The sequence below is a fragment of the Sander vitreus genome, chromosome 21, assembly GCF_031162955.1.
Source record: "Sander vitreus isolate 19-12246 chromosome 21, sanVit1, whole genome shotgun sequence".
NCBI lineage: Eukaryota > Metazoa > Chordata > Actinopteri > Perciformes > Percidae > Sander > Sander vitreus.
Window position 1 is genome coordinate 28,317,697 of NC_135875.1, and position 22,683 is coordinate 28,340,379.

General features: G+C 43.0%; 1 protein-coding gene across 3 annotated transcripts in view; it reads left to right on the top strand.

The window, feature by feature from the left end:
* The window catches only part of LOC144536574 (RNA binding protein fox-1 homolog 3-like), a 790,727-nt gene that overhangs the window by 643,549 nt on the left and 124,495 nt on the right, over positions 1–22,683 (top strand). For all 3 annotated transcript variants that reach the window (XM_078279785.1, XM_078279787.1, XM_078279786.1), the window contains exon 6: positions 10,028–10,276. In XM_078279785.1, the coding sequence (XP_078135911.1) occupies positions 10,028–10,276 (249 nt within the window). The remainder of the gene's footprint in view (positions 1–10,027; positions 10,277–22,683) is intronic.

Here is a 22,683-nt window from a genome sequence, read left to right on the forward strand (position 1 = left end):
CATTCTGTATGAAACTGTACAATGGTCCTCCCTCTCCCTCAGAAGGAAATTCCATTTACTGATTTTCACTGCTAAAGCACTAATGGGTAAATTACCCCTCTACATTTCAAATTTGCTTACTTACTATAATAGTGTTTACAGGACAAGGTCGTCGAAAAAAATAATACTAGTAATTATTCCATCAACAAGAGCAGAACTTGGTAAAACAGCTTTCTCATCATATGCACCAAATGTCTGGAATGAACTCCAAAACACCTTAAATCTAGAATCACTTCCACCTTTTACAAACCTTTCAAAGGCTCGGGGATCTTGAGTTTGTGCTGGCTGGATTCTGTTTGTGTAAGTTAATAATAGTGGCTGGCTGTTGTCTGCTCTAATCCCGACTGAAGTCCTTTAGCGGTGGGGAGTGAGGCTGACAAACCAGGGTGGGATAGCTGGCTAGATTAGTTGTCTATCTATACAGCTAACATTAATTGCCAGTTAGCCCAGTGCTGTTTAACGTTACCTTGGTCAGAACAATCATACTTTATGAGCGTGTTGAACGATGTTGTAACCTTATAATGTTACCCACGAAGCATTACTATTAGTTTCTTGTCAACGTAGCACATAACGTTAAGCTGGATTAGTCGATATTGAAATGTATCAATAACGAAGGTCTCTGCTGTATTACTGTGTTGTAAGTGGCATGTAATCAATGACAAAATGATGCAGTGTGGCAGAAAAAAGCTGGATTACGGTTACTGAGAATACTTCTTTCTGTGACATTGTATGATTTACAATTACTCTTGAACATATCATCTGGATGCCCGTGTTTTGACGGAAGTTAGAGTAAAATGGGGGTCAAAGGTTTTATGACACCACTGACAGGCAACCAAACAAAATGTCCCGTGTGGTATAGTTGTTTTTAGACAAATTTAATGCAGAAATATTATATATTGTACCTTAACCTTAGCCAAGCCATACAACAATGAACAATGATAGCAATCATTTTCCATCCATACAGGGTTAGTAGTATACAGCTGTTAAAATCGGATCATACTCTGTATTGGCCGATACGCAAAGTCCAGGTATCGGCAATGAAATAATGGCATTGGAACATCTCTAGCTGTTTCATTGACTTTCTTATACATTTGATAAAAGAGACCCATGATGCTGAGGGTTTGGATGTTGTGTGTGGACGTTCAGCGTAGTGTGTGTGCATTTCATTTCTTTTTTTCTATTTATGAGGTTGTATGACAACACTTTTCTTTTGGCAGTGATATGCCTTCATCTGTCTATTTGCATGTCCCTGGCTGATCAGCCTCATTGGCTCTAAGCCCCAATCTTCATTAGTTGTCTCTGTCACCCTGGACCAATAAAGCTGTGATTAGTGTAAGGGACCCAGACAGTGTCCACACACACACACACACACACACACACACACACACACACACACACACACACACACGCACACAGACACACACCACATAGTCCGTGGTATTTGTGTAGGTAATGATGTGTGTCTGTTGCTTAAGTGAGTTTTGGGCTTCATTTTGACTTCAGTGCATTCTGTCTCACATCTCTGCCAACTCTTACTCTAAGAATATTACAATTACACCCTACACACATACACAGGGTTGTGTAGCTCCAGGGATAAAGGAGAAGGGGGGTTCTGAAGCGTCTCTGCCCAGCAGAGAGCTTGGGTAATGGTTAGTAGAGAAGCCCCAGGCTACTTCGGAAAATAGCTGAAGAGAAGGGAATCAATATTAGACACACACCTGCTGTGCACGCATATGTGTGTGCGTTCATGCGTGCGTGTGCTAACTTTTTAATTACACTGCAATGAATGAACCTGTTTTTTGTGTAATCTTCTATCACAATGACACACAAATTTACAGCCATCTGTAAATTAGCCAACACGCCTTTTGTTCCTCCTTAACATCCCTGCTAATGTTGGCTTATTCTGCTCCGTTGAAAGCATGGGGTCAATTCATCCAAACTAAATCTTTCATCCTATTTGAGTCATATTTTAGGTAGGCTATAGAATATGTACACACACCAACACTTCTTACATAATGGGATTTATTTATTCTGTTGGTAAAGTTGCTGGATAGAGCATTTTGTAAAATGAAACTGTTGTTGCTGCAGATATTTGGACGGTTCTTTGTCTGTTCACCAGTGGCGAACAGAGTTTGTTTGTATTCAACATTAAGATCACACTTCCCATAAAACTTCCTGACCCCTCCCTTTCATCATACAGGAGTGAATTATCATGTTGGAAGTGTTTTTTCCCATCGGCTGTTTTCTCCATTCACCATCTGCCTTTGCCGAAACGCAGATCTCTTTGCACCACAAGAACACCTTCCTCATGTTTGGTGCAGGAAAGCAAACCATGCAGATGCATCTTCAACAAGTCTTTATACAATAAGAACAAATATATTCAAGTGTTTCCCCAATTGGAGAAACAATGGACCAGTCAGAGTTTGTAGGCAGGATAAAGAATAAGATGGATGCAGTTGGTACAGGTTCTTCTAAGTTGACTTACAGTAATAACAACTATTATATTGACATACTTCTTCAATCATCGTGAAAAGCATTAACTGATTCTACTAACCACTGTAACAGCTTCTGGGTTGACTAAAATGACGTAGGCAATGCAGATACTTCACTCACTACTGACTGGTTAGGACAAAACAAAACACATCAACCCCGCTCCTCCTCTAAAAGAAACTGACTAACATAGACATGATGTCAGACTAAATTAATTAAGTTAAACTAAATGGTTATTCATTTTCAGTAAAGTGTAAACAAATGTTTTCAGTGTTTAACCAAACAACCAGGACTGTTTTTTTTTTTGTGAGGACAGTCTCCTCTGAAATTCTGACATAGAGGCTCACAATGTAAAATGCCGTGGATATGCAGCGTCACTGATAGTCCTTTGTGGTAATACCAAGCGCTGTATTTAATTATTGAGCGTAATTGCATTTGTTTTTGTTGACCACAGTGTCAGAGTCGTTCCATCTGAAGGTGCAAATTGAAGGTGTTATCTGTATCTGTTCTCTGTCTACATTGACAAACACACCTTTCTCTGCAGATCAGATTGATTAAAGTTAGCATTATGAGGAAAACAAATAATTGATTCAATGTGCATTCTTGTCTAACATTTTAAATATTTGTTCTTGGGAAGGATATCAAGTCATTCCAAGTCAAACTGCTTAAGGCCAAGTGAAGAACAAGTTACTAGTGGAGCAGAAACTATTTTTGATATTGTGCAAAAAGTGTAAAGTCTGTCATCAAATTCATGAGTCTGAGTGAAGTCGTGTGACACATATCTACAGACAGCTCTGATACAGCTAACCACCCTAGCAATATATGAGCTCATGCAAATTCGTTTTTCAATTGTGGCTTGACACAACTTATGTGCCGTGTGTGAGAGAGAGACAGAGAGAGAGAGAGAGAGAGAGAGAGACAGAGAGAGAGAGAGAGAGAGAGAGAGAGAGAGAGAGAGAGAGAGAGAGAGAGAGAGAGAGAGAGAGAGAGAGAGAGAGAGAGAGAGAGAGAGAGAGAGAAGAGAGAGAGAGAGAGAGAGAGAGAGAGAGAGAGAGAGAGAGACAGAGAGAGAAGAGAGAGAGAGAGACACAGAGAGAGAGAGACAGAGCGAGAGAGAGAGAGAGAGAGAGAGAGAGAGAGAGAGAATTATACATGTGCCTCATGTACATATAGAGTCAGAGTCCATCAGACATCAAACATGGTGCTCCACTTAGCCAAAGGGAAATAAACTCAATGAGGGAAAGACGGAAGAGAGAGAGAGAGAGAGAGAGAGAGAGAGAGAGAGAGAGAGAAAGAGAGTAAGGCGGGTGGATGATGCATAGGGATAGATGGAAGGATGGATGAAAAAAAGGGACGGATAGTATGATTTAGCTGATAGGAGAAATCATTTACCAGCGCAATTTGTCGACAAGGATCTGGGGATGTCTCAGTGTGTCAGCGCCTCAGCCACTTTGATGGATGATGGAAGTTCACTGACTTTAACACACTCTGTCTCTCTCTCTCACTCTGCCTCTTTCTTACTCTCCTTTTCCCTCAGCCTTTTTTCCTGCTCACTCTTTTCTGCCTTAAACTCCAGCAGAGCAAAGCAGTCTCCAGCTTAGCGTGTGTGTGTGTGTGTGTGTGTGTGTGTGTGTGTGTGTGTGTGTGTGCATACAGGGAGATGTATCAAACATCAGTACATGATTAGACAAAAAACAATTCACACACTTCACACACTCCAGTTCCATTATTGAACTTTACTGTTTTTGTTTGGTGGTATGTGTCAGTGTATGTGCTTGTGTCCAGTGTGTGGATTGACCAGGTGGGGCCATATATCAGCTCAGATCTTTATCGATGCTGCGAGGCAGGGAGGCTTATCGATGCAGCTCCTTGTTTTACTGAACCAAGACTCGCCCCCGGCCACGGCTCCACCCTGCATAGACTCTAAGATTAACAGTCAGATAAATCAGGGCTAGACCAATATATAAGAGTAAAGTAGAGAGCTACTGTAAACATGGAACTTCTGAGTTCTGTTGCAGAGGTAAGAAAACCTCTACAATATAACAGTGCTTAACAGTATGAAATGTGGTTCACTCATTTGTCCAGATACAGATGGTATAAAAACAAAAAAAACGTTGATATGATTTAGTTAGTATTTCAGCTTTTAGCTGGCTTTAACAAACACAATGAGTGGGTACAGAACGAGCTGAACAATGGAGACATTTTTCAGACATAAAAAGCTGAAAATATGACATTAGAAAAGAGCTTTGGTGGATACCACAAATAGGAGAGATGGAGATGATGTATAATTAAACAACTGCCACACTGGGAAAAGCTGTGGAGGCTGCAGTGTTTTGAATGCTAAGAAATATAAATAGTAGGCCTAACATAATATATATAATAAATATAATACACACTCTCTATTCAAGGTCCATTAAACTCTAGCAGATGGAGTTTGCTTAGTTGTCATAAAACTGTAGATGTCCAAATATGTACAGGAAAGTTTGAACATTTACTTTTAGAACTTTTTCAGAAGCCCTAAAACTGCAGAAGATAATGGGTTTATAAGGTCAAAAAATGAACTTTATAACTCTATAATCACAAAGCAAAATAAATACATTAGTGTCTGTAGTAAATAATCGTGTCATTCTTTAATTAAAGCCAATGAATAATACCCTCAATGGGATATTGTATTGAGTTACAGAAACTAGTTAAAAAGGAAGTGATGTCAGGACTATTGCTCTCTATGAATCTTGCAATACCAATCTGATCTGATACCAATGCCACTCTGTTTCGTCCACTTCTGGATCATCACACATATTAAGATCATATATTATATATTTTTTAACAGTGCTCCTGTTTCTTTACCTGTCTAATTTGTAGCAATGCCATTGTGATGACAGAGCTCAGTGATGATGAAATGCCTTTGGAGAATACAGTGTTATCAGAACCAACAAAAATACATGGACAAATATGGGCAAAACTATGAAAACAAGACCAAGTTGTAATGAAGTGGAAGACCAAAGAAGGAAAGAACTAAATAGACTCTACGGTACTAGTAACACTTTTTACACTTCAAGGATTGCCACCTGAAAACAAGTGATTTGTAAGAGCTGATTCAAAAAATCATACAAGTTTACACAACCTGAGCTAAGATGAAGGACATTAACTACACAATAACTTCTGGTTAAAATTTCCACTAAACCTTGAAAAGAGCTGTCTAGTGTAAATCTATGTGTGTATTTGTACTGGCTGTGTAGTGTTCATTTCGGCTGTTAGGACATCACAACACGTTAAAAAAAGCATTACTTTCGTATCCAAATCTATCATGCACAACAAAGTCCTGTTGCATTATTGATGACTTGACTCGTTTGCTGCTAGAGATTTATATTTTTCTTCATTTGTATGTGAAGTGAGCTTAAGTAAACCCTAAATTGAGCATAACGCTTCTCTGCCTGGGGAGTCGACTATGACTCTCTGCCAGGAACGATGTAGCTACAGTCAGCGAGCCATCGGCAAACTGCTTCATTATGCTCAACACCATCAATCTCCATGCATAAGAATAGCCAACTTCAATACCACTATTGGAAACAGCGATGGTCAGACCCTCATCCCATCTCAAAAAGTTGCTGTGATTGATGTTTTTTAGCTCTGGGGAGTTTACTCTGGGTTGGTAACAAGCATTTCTGGGACTATGATGGACACAAAAGGAAACAAGTGAAAGAGAGAATAGAGAGCAGCTCATTGTGTCCTCGGAAGGAAGGAAGAGAGGAAAGAGAGGTGCCGGATCGGGCTTGAACTCTCCCCTGCAGGAACGGGCTGTACTCGCCTGCCTCCCTTTACTCTCACCATATTATTGTTTATATGATAGATAAATCTGATGACAATGAAGAGAAGTAGGTGGGCTGGGTTAGACGGACGCTGCAACTCCTCACTCCCTAACGTGACGACTATGAAGAGAAGCAGGTGGGCCGGGTTAGGCGGACGCTGCAACTCCTCACTCTCTAACGTGATGACTATGAAGAGAAGCAGGTGGGCCGGGTTAGGCGGACGCTGCAACTCCTCACTCCCTAACTATAAGCTTTATCAAAGAGGATGGTTTTCAGTTTATTCTTAAATGTGGTGACGGTGTCTGCCCCCCGAACCCAAATTGGGAGCTGGTTCCACAGGAGAGGAGCCTGGTAGCTGAAGGCTTTGGCTCCCATTCTACTTTTAGAGACTCTAGGAACCACAAGTACCTCTGAGTTCTGGGAGCACAGTGCTCTAGTGGGACAATAAGGTATTAAGAGCTCCTCAAGATATGATGGTGCTTGACCATTTAGAGCTTTGTAGGTCAGGAGAAGGATTTTAAATTCAATCCTGAATTTTACAGGAAGCCAATGCAAAGAAGCTAATACAGGAGAAATATGATCTCTTTTCTTACTTCTTGTCAGAACACATGCTGCAGCATTCTGGATCAGCTGGAGAGTCTGAAGGGACTTATTTGAGCAACCTGATAGTAAAGAATTACAGTAGTCCAGCCTGGAAGTAACGAATGCATGGACTAATTTTTCAGCATCGTTTTGAGACAGGATGTTCCTGAATTTGGCAATGTTACGAAGATGGAAAAAGGCTGTTCTTGAGGTTTGTTTTAAGTGGGTGTTAAAGGATAAATCCTGATCAAAAATAACTCCTAGATTTCTGGCAGTAGTGCTGGAGGCCAGGGCAAAGCCATCTAGGGTAGCTATATCTTTAGATAACGAAGTTCGGAGGTGCTTGGGTCCCAGCACAATAACTTTGTTTTGTTTGAGTTTAACATCAGAAAATTGTAGGTCATCCAGGATTTTATATCTTTAATGCATGCTTTAAGTTTAACTAACAGACTGTTTTCATCTGGCTTGATTGATGGGTATAATTGTGTGTCATCCGCATATGCGTGAAAGTTAATTGAGTTTTTCCTAATAATATTGCCTAGAGGAAGCATATATAAGGAGAATAGAACTGGTCCAAACATTGAGCCTTGAGGAACACCATGGCTAACTTTGGCGTATTTGGAGGGTTTATCGTTAATATTAACAAATTGAGATCGCTCAGAGAAGTAGGACTTAAACCAGCTTAGTGCGATTCCTTTAATACCAACTAAATGTTCCAGTCTCGGTAACAGGATGGAATGGTCAATAGTGTCAAATGCAGCACTAAGATCCAATAAGACAAGTATGGAAACAAGTCAGTTAGAAGGTCGTTAGTGATTTTCACCAGTGCCGTCTCTGTGCTATGATGCATTCTAAATCCTGACTGAAAGTCTTCAAATAGACTATTTCTATGTAGAAAGTCACATAACTGATTAGCAACTACTTTCTCAAGGATCTTGGAGAGAAAGGGAAGGTTAGAGGTAGGTCTATAGTTGGCTAAGACCTCGGGATCGAGGGTGGGTTTTTTCAGAATACGTTTTATCACAGCTACTTTAAATGACTGCGGTACATAACCTGTTAATATAGACATATTGATCGTGTCTAATAATGTGGTGTTTACCATGGGTAGTACTTATTTAAGTAGCCTCGTTGGCATGGGGTCTAGGAGACAGGTAGTTGGCTTAGCTGAAGAGACCTTTACCATTAATTGTTGAAGGTCTATAGGAAAAAAGCAGTCTAAGTATTTATCGGGTCCTATCGTTCTCTCCAGCCCCCCTGCGCCCAATAGTGAGACGTTAGAAGCTGTGGGCAAAAGGTGATGAATTTTATCTCCAATTGTTATAATTTTATCATTAAAGAAGGTCATGAAGTCATCAGGCATGGCCTTCTAATTTACATGACAGGCATGTAAATTAGAAGGCGAACCTGGACAGGGGTGAAAGAGTATGCTACTCACCTTAACATGGAAGGAAAAAAGGAATCACAGCAACTGAAGCAAGTGAGGAATACATAGAGAAAAGTGGAGATTAGAGGGAAAATGTCAACTTTTATTAGAAACATGGATTTCAAAACCGAGGTTGTGATCAAAAGAGTATCAGTTAATTGATCTTTCTCATCTTTATAAGGGATGTCATTTGCATCACTTCTCTTTGCTCTATGTGTTTGTCATTCCCTGTGCTGTTTGAGTGTTTGTGTGTATGTCTTTGGTCTTTCCACAGAGAAATCTCCTCGTGGGTGAGGTGGTTTAGTTTTGATCAAAGAGACTTCTGTTCTACTAATAAAGCCAATATTTTTTCCCTTGCCATGTACGAAGGATACACTCTCACTCTCTCTCAGTCATGCAGAAGAACACTGTTGTATGTTATCTCTGTTGGTGTTCATTGACAGACAGGTAGTTTGTTGATTTACTGTGTCATCTCCCAGCCTTGTCACTGTCAGGATTTTATGACCAAACCATGGCTCTTATTTAATTGCAATGATAGAGATAAGATACACAAACTGAGTTACTTTCTCTCGCCTCCTTCCCCTTATTCTTGTCCTGAAAGTCCTCCAGTATGTCTCATATACCTACATAAAACATCTCTGTCGAACTTAACTGGCAATTATGCCAAGATTTGGGGCAAGATGCTAAAAACTTGAATGTATAATTCAAATGTAGATTCATGACTAAAACTGTGTGTACGCACAAAGACAGAAATATACATAAGCATTATTGTCATCCCACATTAGACTTGTAATTGAGAACAGCATAGAAGAAGTGCAATTTCACCGATTGTGTCACATCTGCAAAGTTCTCCGACAGCACCAGAGCAGCTGTGATTACACACATTTTACAAACCTTTCGGGGGTGGGCCCTCCCTCCCCCACCCTCCCCCACCCACCCCATATATATATATATATATATATATATATATATATATCATATTTATATATATATATATATATATATATATGTGTCTAATAATGTGGTGTTTACCATGGGTAGTACTTATTTGGAGTACTTTATATGTATTTATATATATATATGTATATATATATATATATATATATATATATATATATATATATTTCTTTTGCTATTCCTTCTTATTATCCAAATTAATCTGTAGGCCAACAGATATCATATTTGCAGTTGGTTTTACTGTAGCATATATGCAATATTATATTTGTGTACAATTTGATTGGTATTAATAGCTACATATAAAAAAAATTATTAACCAAATATAGGTCTTTATGTACAAACTGTGGAAATGTATGTTGTATGTAATGTATGTAATGAAATGCCTACAAAAATACATTTGAAATGGGATATATTATCAAGATATGCGTATAAATATAAATATATTCAAGACACATGCAATGATAATGTCATGCAACTACTGAATTAGGGTACTGGCACCTTTTGTTGTGAAGGTTCTCACGTGGTTTGCAGTGATGCATTTTGGTTTGATTTTTTTCTCTGTGTGAAAATATACCAAACCAAGATTACCACAAACTCATCAATTGATTCGGACCAGAGCAAACCAACTATAGGTGTGCAAATATCCTAAAATATCAATCCTTATTAACCTGTTGGTTTTCTGATTTCCATCCTTCTGTCCTGTCACTACCTCTATCTATCCATTCAGGGTAACCAAGAGGCCCCAGCTCCCCCTGAAGCCATGGCCCAACCCTTCCCACAGGCCCAGTACCCCCCTGCCCCACAGAATGGGATCCCAGCTGAGTATGCCACGCCCCACACCCACCCACCGGCAGAATACACAGGACCAAGCACGGTGGCCGAGCACACCCTGACACTCTACACGCCTACACACACACAGAGCGAACAGCCGGGAAATGACAGCAACACCCCCACTCTCACAGCCAACACAGTAACCGTGAGTCTACAGTTTGTTATGAACCACATGAAATAAATTGTTTTGCTGTATTTTCATTAAAAATTGGTGTTAATGAGGATTGAAAAAGTTATAGGTACTTGACTGATGGTCATGGACTTGACTGACTACAAGGGGTAGAAAATCTTCAATATCAACATTTGTAAATGTGTGTTACTGTTAATGTGCGATTCTGCTGATTTGAGAAAAAACATCTCCTTTACAACAAAAAGTATCTCATTTACAGTATTCAATTGTTTATTAGACCTATTTCTACATAAAAAATGATTTTTAAATGAAAAATATATTACCGTAGTGGTCTTATGAAAGTGGAACACTATGCTGCCATTGAGCTACTGTTTTAGGTTCAGTTATGGTAACATTAAAAATGGTCCCTTAGATAACATCGTTGGGGTTGAAAGTCCTCTTCACCAGTTACTGTACAAGGTAAATAGATTGTTGAGATTGACTCCCTTAATTTATTAATCATCATGATTGACGTGATGACCGATCGATTGTAGCCAATCAAATTCCCTTCCCAATGGTGTATAGCATGGATAGGAATGTTGCATTGGAGCCAGTCAAAATGAACAGAGCTAAGTCCCTCCTTCCAGAGCCAGCTCTGTTATAAGCTTTTCCATTTAGGTACAAATTTAACAAGTTATTGTGGGAGTGGCCATGGGATAAAAACAGAGTGGTGGTCTAAATCTTTCTTTAACATGCAATTAGAACAGGGGAATCTAAAATTCAAACCACCATCTTATAATTTAACTTATGTATATTTTAGCCACCAATCCCTGGTGTGTTAATCTCCTTTGAAGGTTTAAAGATAGTTAGTTGAGACAGAGAGTTGCAGCCCCCTTGCTTTTCTAGTGGTGGGGGGCACGCTGGGAAGCATGCAGGAAACTGACACTACACTTCACACAACATGAAACTTAAAACTTTAAAATGTTAGGATCATCCAATCATGATTGCCTTGGGGTACCGTATCTGATCAGCTACTGGCTTGACCTCTGTGAATTGATTCTGAAAGCAGTTACAAAATCTGGGAGAACAAAGCGACACAAAGCAGGGTTCCGTTCACAATGTTCTAAAGGTTTAATGAGCCACACAAGGATATTTTCTAACAATAGCTCCATTCACTTAGATGACATGAGGGTAGAGAGATAAGAAAGAGGCTCCATAGAAAAAATAGGATTGGTTCAACACTGATAAATCTTCAGATAGGAAAACAGTGTAACAATTTATGATACTCGTAGCAATTTTGTAATCCCACTCTGACAATGAGGAACGAGACAAAAATCTGTCAAACTTTTAATGCTCAGAGCATGGTACACAAGACAAAGATTGCTTTGTAATAGCCCCATCTGGCCAACGTGGTGTCTTTCAATTTGTGTTTTGCATGCCTTTGTTCTCAAGACAAAGGGTTTACCAGCCAGAGGTGAGTACCATCTGATGACATCCAGGTGGGAGACGCCTTGGCACATGCGTCTGTTAGCATATGCAATCAGTTAAGGGGCCATCCACACGGAGTTGCTTTTTGATGCAAATGGCCGATCGTCCAAATTAATCCTGTAAACGCACTGCCTGAAAATGCGCTTTTTTGAAACCTCGGCAAACGGCTCCCTTTTGGCTTCGTTTGGACGACGAAGCCGCATACGTGTGTATCAATGTCATCGCCACACCCCTCGACCTCTAACGTTATGTAGCTAACGTTAAACATCGCTGAAGCAGCTGACGCTCCAGCAGGGACGTAACGTTAACGTTAGCTGCTATGGTTAGCTGCTATGGTTAGCTGTTTATAAAGTGGAAGCTAGCTAGCTAATCGGTCTGCTTATCAACTCCTTGAACAGATTATAGTAACTTTTAGCACGGCTTGTTGTAGAAAGGCTACCGCAAGAAAAAACGTGTAGATTATCAAAAAGACATTGGATCATTGATGTTTGTTTGACTACCGATGATAGCTAGCAGCGTTAGCGCGCTAACGTTAGCTCTGCTAGCTAGCGCGCTACAATCATGTCCGATGGCAGACAGAATTGCAAAATAAAAAGCAATCCAACAGCACATTATACAATGTAAATAAAGACATGTTTTCCTGCGGTGGCCTTTATAAAATGAGCAGTGCTTATTAAAGTTATTATAGTCTAGCATGTTATGATCGTGAGTGACTGAATACTATGCTCTTCTTCTCCATTTTTGGTGAATGTCTGTAGCAGAAACATTGCCACCTATAGGCCTGGAATATGAAGTAGCGTGTTGAGTCTTTTTCAAATGGATCCGTTTGGACGCACATTCTTTTTTGACACAGTTCCAGGGAAGACAGGGAAAAAAAAGATCGTTTTGGTACGTGTGGACGTGGACTCAGTTTCACTCAGTAAAAGATTGCATTATAAAGGAATCAGCATAATAAAATACTAAGGAAGTTTAAACCTGATTACATCAGTTTGGTCAAATGCATTTTCATTACAACATGATCAAAGACAATCTCCATCACAGTTACAAATGTAACAAATGTAAGCAACAAGGAAGAGGTGGAGTTACCCTGCCCGGAGGAAGCCCGGGGCCCCCATCTGGAGACAGGCCCAGATGGAGTTTGGAGTTTACCTCGGTGGACGAGAGGGTCGCCTCCCTACGCCTGCGGGTTGTAGGGGGTGAAGACTCTGACTGTTGTTTGTGCATATGCACCAAACAAAAGCTTGGAGTATTCGGCCTTCTTGGAGACCCTGAATGGAGTCCTGCATGGGGCTCAAGTAGGGGACTCCATAGTTCTGCTGGGAGACTTCAATGCGCACGTGGGCAATGATAGAGACACCTGGAGAGGTGGCCTCCCTGATCTACACCTGAGCTGACTGTCTGACAGACTTTCTACTCACACCTCTGGGGGAGCTTTTCGTGCATCCCTGTGGAGGTTAGGGGCTATAAATTCAAGTGGACAATGTCCAAAGCTTCCATTGCTGAAGCTTCGGTGGGGAGCTGTGGTCTGAGGGTCTTAAGTGCCTCAAGGGACGGTAACTCTCGAACACCGTGGTGGACACCGGTGGTAAGGGAAGCCATTCTTTCCGGGATATGTTATCCCAGAGGACTCTGGAGGCATTTGCAGGGTACCAAATGGCCTGAAGGGCTGCAGCCTCTGCCCTGAAAGAGGCCAAGCAGCGGGTGTGGGAGAAGTTCAGATAAGACATGGAGAAGGACTTTCAGTCGGCACCAAGGTGCTTCTGGAAAACCGTTCGCCACGTCAGGAGGGGAAACGGGGAACCATCCAAGCTGTGTACAGTAAGGATGGGATGCTGTTGACCTCAACTGAGGATGTATTTGGGCGGTGGAAGGAGCACTTTGAGGAACTGAGTAACCTGAATCCAACTAACACGTCCCAGTAAAGTAGCTGTGATTAAACCTCTTCTGAAAGAACACACCCTCGATCCTGAGGTCTTAGCCAACTATGACTTTCTACATAGCAATACTTTATTTGAGGACTTTCAGTCAGGATTTAAAATGCATCATAGCACAAAGACAACACTGCTGAAAATTACTAACGACCTTCTAACTGCTTCAGACAAAGACTTGTCCCGTACTTGTCGTACTAGATCTTAGTGCTGCATTTGACACTATTGACCATACCATCCTGTTACAGAGATTGGAACATTCAGTTGGCATTAAAGGGATCACCTTAAGTTGGTTTAAGTCCTATTTATCTGATCAATCTCAATTTGTTAATGTTAATGATGAATCCTCCAGTCATGCTAAAGTTAGCCATATGTTTCCTCTAGGCAATATTATTAGGAAAAACTCAATTAACTTTCACGCATATGCGGATGACACACAATTATACCCATCAATCAAGCCAGATGAAAACAGTCTGTTAGTTAAACTTAAAGCATGTATTAAAGATATAAAATCATGGATGACCTACAATTTTCAGATGTTAAACTCAGACAAAACCAAAGTTATTGTTCTGGGCCCTAAACACATCAGAACCTCATTATCTAAAGATATAGCTACTCTGGATGGCATTGCACTGGCCTCCAGCACTACTGTCATAAATCTAGGAGTTATTTTTGTTCAGGATATATCCTTTAACGCCACTTCAAACAAACCTCAAGAACAGCCTTTTTTCACCTTCGTAACATTGGGAGTGAGGAGTTGCAGTGTTTGCCTAGACCGGTGGGGGAGGGTATATAGCACAGACACGGCACCCCCTTCTCTTCTCTGCTTCTCTTCATAGTCGTCAGATTCATCTACCAACCCTTATAGAACTGGCTCAGGTTTGCCTTGCACCAGCTCTTAATTATGCTGTTATAGTTTTAGATTGCCGGGGAACTTCCTTTGACACACTGAGCTCCTCTCTCATCTCTCTTTCCATCTGTGTGCATCCATATTCCAGACATACTTGTTACTAACTTAGCTCTTGGGAGCCTATTCCCCAGAGTCCTTATGTATTTTCGCCCAGCAGTTTTCTTTGGATTAGGGTGGCACCTAAATCATGGTTGCAGCTGTTGCCGTGGTCCTGCTCCGCGTCCTGCTACGCCTTGCTACGTCCTGCTATGCCCTGCAGTGCCCTGCTACACCCTGTATCACCCTGCAGTGCACTGCTACGCCATGAACTACTACAACTACTATTTCTAGTCATCGTTCCATTATCTTTATTGTGACTATTATTGCCACTATTCATCACACCCCCAACCGGCACCGTCAGACATCGCCTACCAAGAGCCTGGGTCTGTCCCAGGTTTCTCCCTAAAAGGAAGTTTTCCTCACCACCCGAGGTTTCTCCCTAAAAGGGAGTTTTTCCTTGCCACTGTTGCATTAAATGCTTGCTTTTGGGGGAATTATTGGAATGGTTGGGTCTTTGTAAATTATAGAGTGTGGTCTAGACCTACTCTATCCATAAAGTGTCTTGAGATAACTTTTGTTATGATTTGATACTATAAATAAAATTGAATTGAATTGAAGTTGGACTCGTTCCAGAAGAGGGTTGGCCTCCGCCAGGGCTGCACTTTGTCACCAATCCTGTTTGTGATATTCATGGCCAGGATATCGAGGCTTAGTCATGGTGGGGAGGGGTTGCAGTTCGTTGGGCTGGGGATCTCATCGCTGCTTTTTGCAGATGATGTGGTCCTAATGGCATCAGCCATCAGTGACCTGGGATTTGGTGACAAAGCACTTACTGAATCGGTTCAGATGAGGATCAGCACCTGTAAATCTGAGGCCATGGTTTTCAGCAGGAAACTGATGGAGTGCCTACTCCAGGTAGGGAATGAGGCCTTACCTAAAGTGAAGGAGCTCAAGTACCTTGGGTTCTTGTTGTCGCGAGTGAGGGGACAATGGAGCGGGAGATTGGACAGAGAATTGGTGCAGCGGTGGCAATATTACATTCACTTTACCGCACTGTTGTGACGAAAAGAGAGCTGAGCCCAAAGGAAAAGCTCTGTATCTATCAAACTCCATACTAGTGTGTGCCATTTCTGTGTCTGTAGCTATTGAGGTGGAGAGTGGGGGTGTGGCCTTGACCAACTGCCACTTTGCTCATTTGAAAGCCATGATGCCTCTCTCTCATGGGTGGGCCAAATTCTCTGGGCGGGCAAAGCCAAGAAAGGGGAGGTAACCTTACTCCTCATGACGTCATAAGGAGCATTCATTTTCTCAAAGGCAGAGCAGGATACCCAGGGCTCGGTTTACGCCTATCACCATTTCTAGCCACTGGGGGAACATAGGCAGGCTGGGGGAATGCATATTAATGTTAAAAAACCTCATAAAATGAAGATTTCATGCCATAGGACCTTTAAAATCTGGGAAAATGCATAAAACAAGAAAGTAAATTAGATCCAAAATATATAGAAAATAAAAAGAGAAAAGTTCAATTATTTTTATTATAAGCTCAAAAATTTTGCCAATGCATGCATAAGCTGCATAACACTGACAAATGAGCAAAATGTTTTGCTACATTTCAACACAGAACTGCAAACACAAACAGTGCCCCCAGGCAATGCTAAGGATGTTGACTAGTTGAGGAGCTTTAAAGCTGTCCTGGCCAATAAGAATGGAGCATGCTGGGAAGATATGGGAGTGTATAGACAGTAATGGCAGAGTGGGTAAGTCCAGTGAGAGGAGAAGACACGGTACAGTCAGCATTACAGGGACTGTTTTACAGTCACTGTGGAGAGTTTGTCACAGGCTGTAACTGTTACTGTCAAGATACATAGTTACTGCAGGATAAAGTGAAAAAAGACACCATACACATGTTCACTGTGGCTAAAAGACACTGTAGTAACTTACTATAAGAGAAAATGTTTGTCAGACCAATATATCAGGTTGATACTGTGTTGTTTTTTGTTTTTGTTTTTTACTTAAAAACTAAAACTATCTTATGGAAAGACTTTGACCTGAAATTCTTGTCAGTTATTTTAGTTGTATTTTCTTTAGAGGTGGGAACTAATCAAATATTGTACTGTAGTTGGCTATAAGTACCTTCATTGTTTAATTGTTTAGTTATTTTTTTTCAACAATATACTTTTATTTTTTACATTTCCAAGAGAAATTTCACTTTTTACTCAGCTGAATTAATACTGTATGTGTGATGTAAGATATTAGTTGTAAGTTTTACATGTAAAACGTGATGGGCTTGTTAAATATATCATATTGTACAATACGATTTGTTAAAATTAAATTTGGGAGCAGGCTCCAGTACCTGGTGTACTGGGAGGGCTACAATTTTGAGGAGTGGGTCCCCACTAGTATTCCATCAGCCCTGTCCTGACTAGATTGTCTTTGTGCGTTGTGCCTTAGCTTTCCAGCATTATGTTTCTTGTTTCTACTCTTTTTGATCCTGACCTAGTTTTGAACCAGTTTGTGATTTTCTGATTTCGCCTCAGCCTGAGCCCTTTGTACTGTTGAATGCTGGGATTTTTGCATCTTTACCAGGTAAAGACTATTTGCTTTTACTTTTGACTCATGATTTGAGCTCCTAGGTTCCTTTGTCTCTGAAATGTGACAGTAGCAGTCTAATTGTGTGTAATCTACCTGTCCGGGAAGGGGCACTGCTGAGCTCAGCAAGTCACACACACACACACACACACACACACACACACACACACACACACACACACACACACACACACACACACACAAACACACACACACACAGGCATAGATATGTGCACATGTTCACCCAAAAACACAGTAACAACACAACATCTGGGAGATCTAACTAGGTGTAAAAGGTGGAGGTGTTTAGGGTGGTTTGGGCTGCTTGTTTGTGTGTCTGTGTAACTGGCATAAGGGAGGCTTGGTTGGGTAGATTAGTTCTGTACAGCTTCCCTCCACACACACACACACACACACACACACACACACACACACACACACACACACACACACACACACACACACACACACACACTCTGTAAAGCTCCATACTGTTTCCCTGGTGACAGTGCAGGAAGCCCGGGCTGCTTGTGTATGATAATGTTCATGCAATTATTTCTTCTTCCTGCCTGGCTGCTCACACACCATGGATGGTGGAGGCATGGTGGCCAAAGAGAAAAAAAAGAAGCGCACAGACGGATTTTAGCTCTTTGATTATGGCAGAAGAAGTCTTACAGTCCTAAAGCCATTCCATTCCATACCATGCTAAGCTTAATGACTACATACAGCCAGAATACAGCCAGCTTCATGTGCTAACACACACACTCAATGTGTGGAACACTTACTTTGTTTAGGGATTTGTGACGCATTGGTGACTTTGAACAGGATTATTTCACATTATGTGTAATGGACTCATGTAACAGTGTAATGCGAATTATGCTGTATTTTTTTTATTTATAAAACATTTCTTTTCAAAGGGCTTCATGATCTTAATACTTGTAGTCTTAACATTCTGTATACTCCCCTTGATGACCTGCCTTCGACTAAACCCCTAACATAAAGCAGTTTAATTACATTTTAAATGCCAAATCTATTTTATGTTATGATATAAATATTGTTTATTTTGATAAATGTCTTTTTAGATGTAGGCGTGGTTTAATCAGGCAGTAGGAAGCAGGGTCAGCACTGACATCAGACTATGGGGGCAGGGGCCTTGACTTATTTACCGTTATCAGTGGCACCTGTGTGGAGCAGTTTTGGGGAGCTGGAATGGGCACGTCACAAGGAACACGGCAGACATTTCGGAAGACAAAAAACTGAGAAAGCAGTCTTCTGACATACCACCATTAACGGCCTATATACACCTTTTCAACTAAACATCTACATCAAAGAGCAGGCTGGCCACCCCAGATCGACAGCGCTGCACTTGCTGGATGTTCAGAATCTTTCATGTCTAATGCAACATATAAGAAGAAGCACTAGTTTATGGACTTGCTAGCCATTTTGGAGTTATTATGAGCCTAGTTAGCATAGCAGCGAAACCATCTAGATGTGCTAAACATGTAAAAATGGAATAAAAGAAAGATGTCAAACAAGCAGCTAACATAGAAAAAAAGCTGCCAGCCCTCCTGCGTTTGCGGCCACAGGAGGGCAGACCTCCATGTCCAGAGAGGTGATGCTCTGCTCTCAACTGAAATGCTGGAAAACGTACTTGTTATAAATGTCTACATTCACTGGCCAAGTGTAATTGGGTGTGAGGGGCACAGTTGCACAACAATGCAATTACAATTATGCACTATTTTACCTCTGTATATGTTAAAAAAAGGTTACATGTGCCCTGTAGACAGCTAACAGTATGTCTCTACATACATATACCATTTTCACAATGAGGAGCCCATAAAATCAGGGACTGATCCCATTTGATCTTATACTAAAGCTGACTTTATAATGGTAAATCTGCCACTTCAAACATTAAATGACCCATGAACATAAATAAATGCATTATAGAGAAACCCTTGAGTCAATGTTGCTTTTAAGACTATTTGAAATATCAGCAAATAACAGCAAAAGCTTAATAATTTCAAAACAGGTATTTGTGTGAAATACTCACACAAATAGGATATTTATGATTTTTACTTGTTACTAACTTCTGTAACACCAGAAATGTCTTGAGTTTGAGGTAGGCACTTTATTTGAAGGGCCACAAACATGATGAAGTAATGAAGAAGTAATGTTTAGTTAATCATGATTACAACACTACAACTCAGTTTGTTTAGCCTGTCACTTTAACTACAGATTTACCTATGAAGAAGACATCCATCCATCTTCGTCCGCTTATCCGGGGTCGGGTCGCGGGGGTAGCAGCTCCAGCAGGGGACCCCAAACTTCCCTTTCCCGAGCCACATTAACCAGCTCCGACTGGGGGATCCCGAGGCGTTCCCAGGCCAGGTTAGAGATATAATCCCTCCACCTAGTCCTGGGTCTTCCCCAGGGCCTCCTCCCAGCTGGACGTGCCTGGAACACCTCCCTAGGGAGGCGCCCAGGGGGCATCCTTACCAGATGCCCGAACCACCTCAACTGGCTCCTTTCGACGCGAAGGAGCAGCGGCTCTACTCCGAGCTCCTCACGGATAACTGAGCTTCTCACCCTATCTCTAAGGGAGACGCCAGCTACCCTCCTGAGGAAACCCATTTCGGCCGCTTGTACCCTGGATCTTGTTCTTTCGGTCATGACCCAGCCTTCATGACCATAGGTGAGGGTAGGAACAAAAAACTGACCGGTAGATTGAGAGCTTTGCCTTCTGGCTCAGCTCTCTTTTCAGTCTAACGGTGCGATAAATTGAATGTAATACCGCACCTGCTGTGCCGATTCTCCGACCAATCTCCCGCTCCATTGTCCCCTCACTCGCGAACAAGACCCCAAGGTACTTGAACTCCTTCACTTGGGGTAAGGACTCATTCCCTACCTGGAGAAGGCACTCCATCGGTTTCCTGCTGAGAACCATGGCCTCCGATTTAGAGGTGCTGATCCTCATCCCAGCCGCTTCACACTCGGCTGCGAACCGATCCAGTGAGTGCTGAAGGTCACAGGCCGATGATGCCATCAGGACCACATCATCTGCAAAAAGCAGCGATGAGATCCCCAGCCCACCGAACTGCAACCCCTCTCCACCCCGACTACGCCTCGATATCCTGTCCATAAATACTACAAACAGGATTGGTGACAAAGCGCAGCCCTGGCGGAGGCCAACTCTCACCTGAAAGCGAGTCCGACTTACTGCCGAGAACCCGGACACAGCTCTCGCTTTGGTCGTACAGAGATTGGATGGCCCTGAGAAGGGACCCCCCTCACCCCGTACTCCCGCAGCACCTCCCACAGTATCTCCCGGGGCACCCGGTCATACGCCTTCTCCAGATCCACAAAACACATGTAGACTGGTTGGGCATACTCCCAGGCTCCCTCCAGGATCCTTGCGAGAGTAAAGATCTGGTCCGTTGTTCCACGACCAGGACGGAATCCGCATTGTTCCTCTTCAACCTGAGATTCGACTATCGACCGAACCCTCCTTTCCAGCACCTTGGAGTAGACTTTACCGGGAGGCTGAGAAGTGTGATACCCCTGTAATTGGCACACACCCTCTGGTCCCCCCTTTTTTAAAAGGGGAACCACCACCCCGGTCTGCCACTCCTTAGGCACCGTCCCAGACTTCCACGCAATGTTGAAGAGGCGTGTCAACCAAGACAACCCCTCCACACCCAGAGCTTTAAGCATTTCTGGACGGATCTCATCAATTCCTGGGGCTTTGCCACTGTGGAGTTGTTTAACTACCTCAGCAACCTCCACCAGGGAAATTGATGCCAATCCCCCCATCATCCTCCAGCTCTGCCTCTACCATAGAGGGCGTATTAGTCGGATTTAGGAGTTCCTCAAAGTGCTCCTTCCACCGCCCTATTACCTCCTCAGTTGAGGTCAACAGCGTCCCATCCTTACTGTACACAGCTTGGATGGTTCCCTTCCCCCCTCCTGAGGTGGCGAACGGTTTTCCAGAAGCACCTTGGTGCCGACCGAAAGTCCTTCTCCATGTCTTCTCCGAACTTCTCCCACACACGCTGCTTTGCCTCTTTCACGGCAGAGGCTGCAGCCCTTCGAGCCCTTCGGTACCTTGCAACTGCCTCCGGAGTCGTCTGGGATAACATATCCCGGAAAGACTCCTTCTTCAATCGGATGGCTTCCCTGACCACCGGTGTCCACCACGGTGTTTCGTGGGTTACCGCCCCTTGAGGCACCTAAGACCCTAAGACCACAGCTCCTCACCGCAGCTTCAGCAATGGAAACTTTGAACATTGTCCACTCGGGTTCAATGCCCCCAGCCTCCACAGGGATGCACGAAAAGCTCCGCTGGAGGTGTGAGTTGAAAGTCTGTCGGACAGGGGGCCTCCTCCAGACGTTCCCAATTTACCCGCACTACCCGTTTGGGCTTACCAGGTCTGTCCAGAGTCTTCCCCCCACCCCTGACCCAACTCACCACCAGATGGTGATCGGTTGACAGCTCCGCCCCTCTCTTCACCCGAGTGTCCAAAACATACGGCCTCAGATCAGATGAAAGCGATTATAAAATCGATCATTGACCTTTGGCCTAGGGTGCTCTGGTACCAAGTACACTTATGAGCATCCCTATGTTCGAACATGGTGTTCGTTATAGACAATCCATGACTAGCACAGAAGTCCAACAACAAACAACCACTCTGGTTTAGATCAGGGAGGCCGTTCCTCCCAATCACGCCTCTCCATGTGTCTCCATCATTGCCCACGTGCGCGTTGAAGTCCCCCAGCAGAACTATGGAGTCCCCGACTGGAGCCCCATGCAGGACTCCACTCAAGGTCTCCAAGAAGGCCGAATACTCTGAACTCTTGTTTGGTGCATATGCACAAACAACAGTCAGAGTTTTTCCCCCCCACAACCCGCAGGCGTAGGGAGGCGACCCTCTCGTCCACCGGGTTAAACTCCAACGTAGCGGCGCTCAGCCGGGGGGCTTGTGAGTATCCCCACACCCGCCCGGCGCCTCACACCCTGGGCAACTCCGGAGAAGAAAAGAGTCCAACCCCTATCCAGGAGTATGGTTCCAGAACCAAGACTGTGCGTAGAGTAAGCCCCACCAGATCTAACCGGTAGCGCTCCACCTCCCGCACAAGTTCCGGCTCCTTCCCCCACAGAGAGGTGACATTCCACGTCCCCAGAGCCAGCGTCTGCTGCCCAGGTCTGGTCCGTCGAGGCCCCTGACCTTCACTGCCACCCATATGCCAGCGCACCCGACCCCAGCGGTTCCTCTCACAGGTGGTGGGCCCATGGGATGGAGAGATAGGTGCCACGTAGCTTTTTCGGGCTGTGCCCGACCGGGCTCCGTGGCAAACCCGGCCACCAGACGCTCGCTGACGAGCCCTCCATCTGGGCCTGGCTCCAGACGGGGGCCCCGGGCTTCCTCCGGGCAGGGTCACTCCATCTCTACCTCGGTCACTCATAGGGTTTTTGAACCATTCTTTGTCTGGCC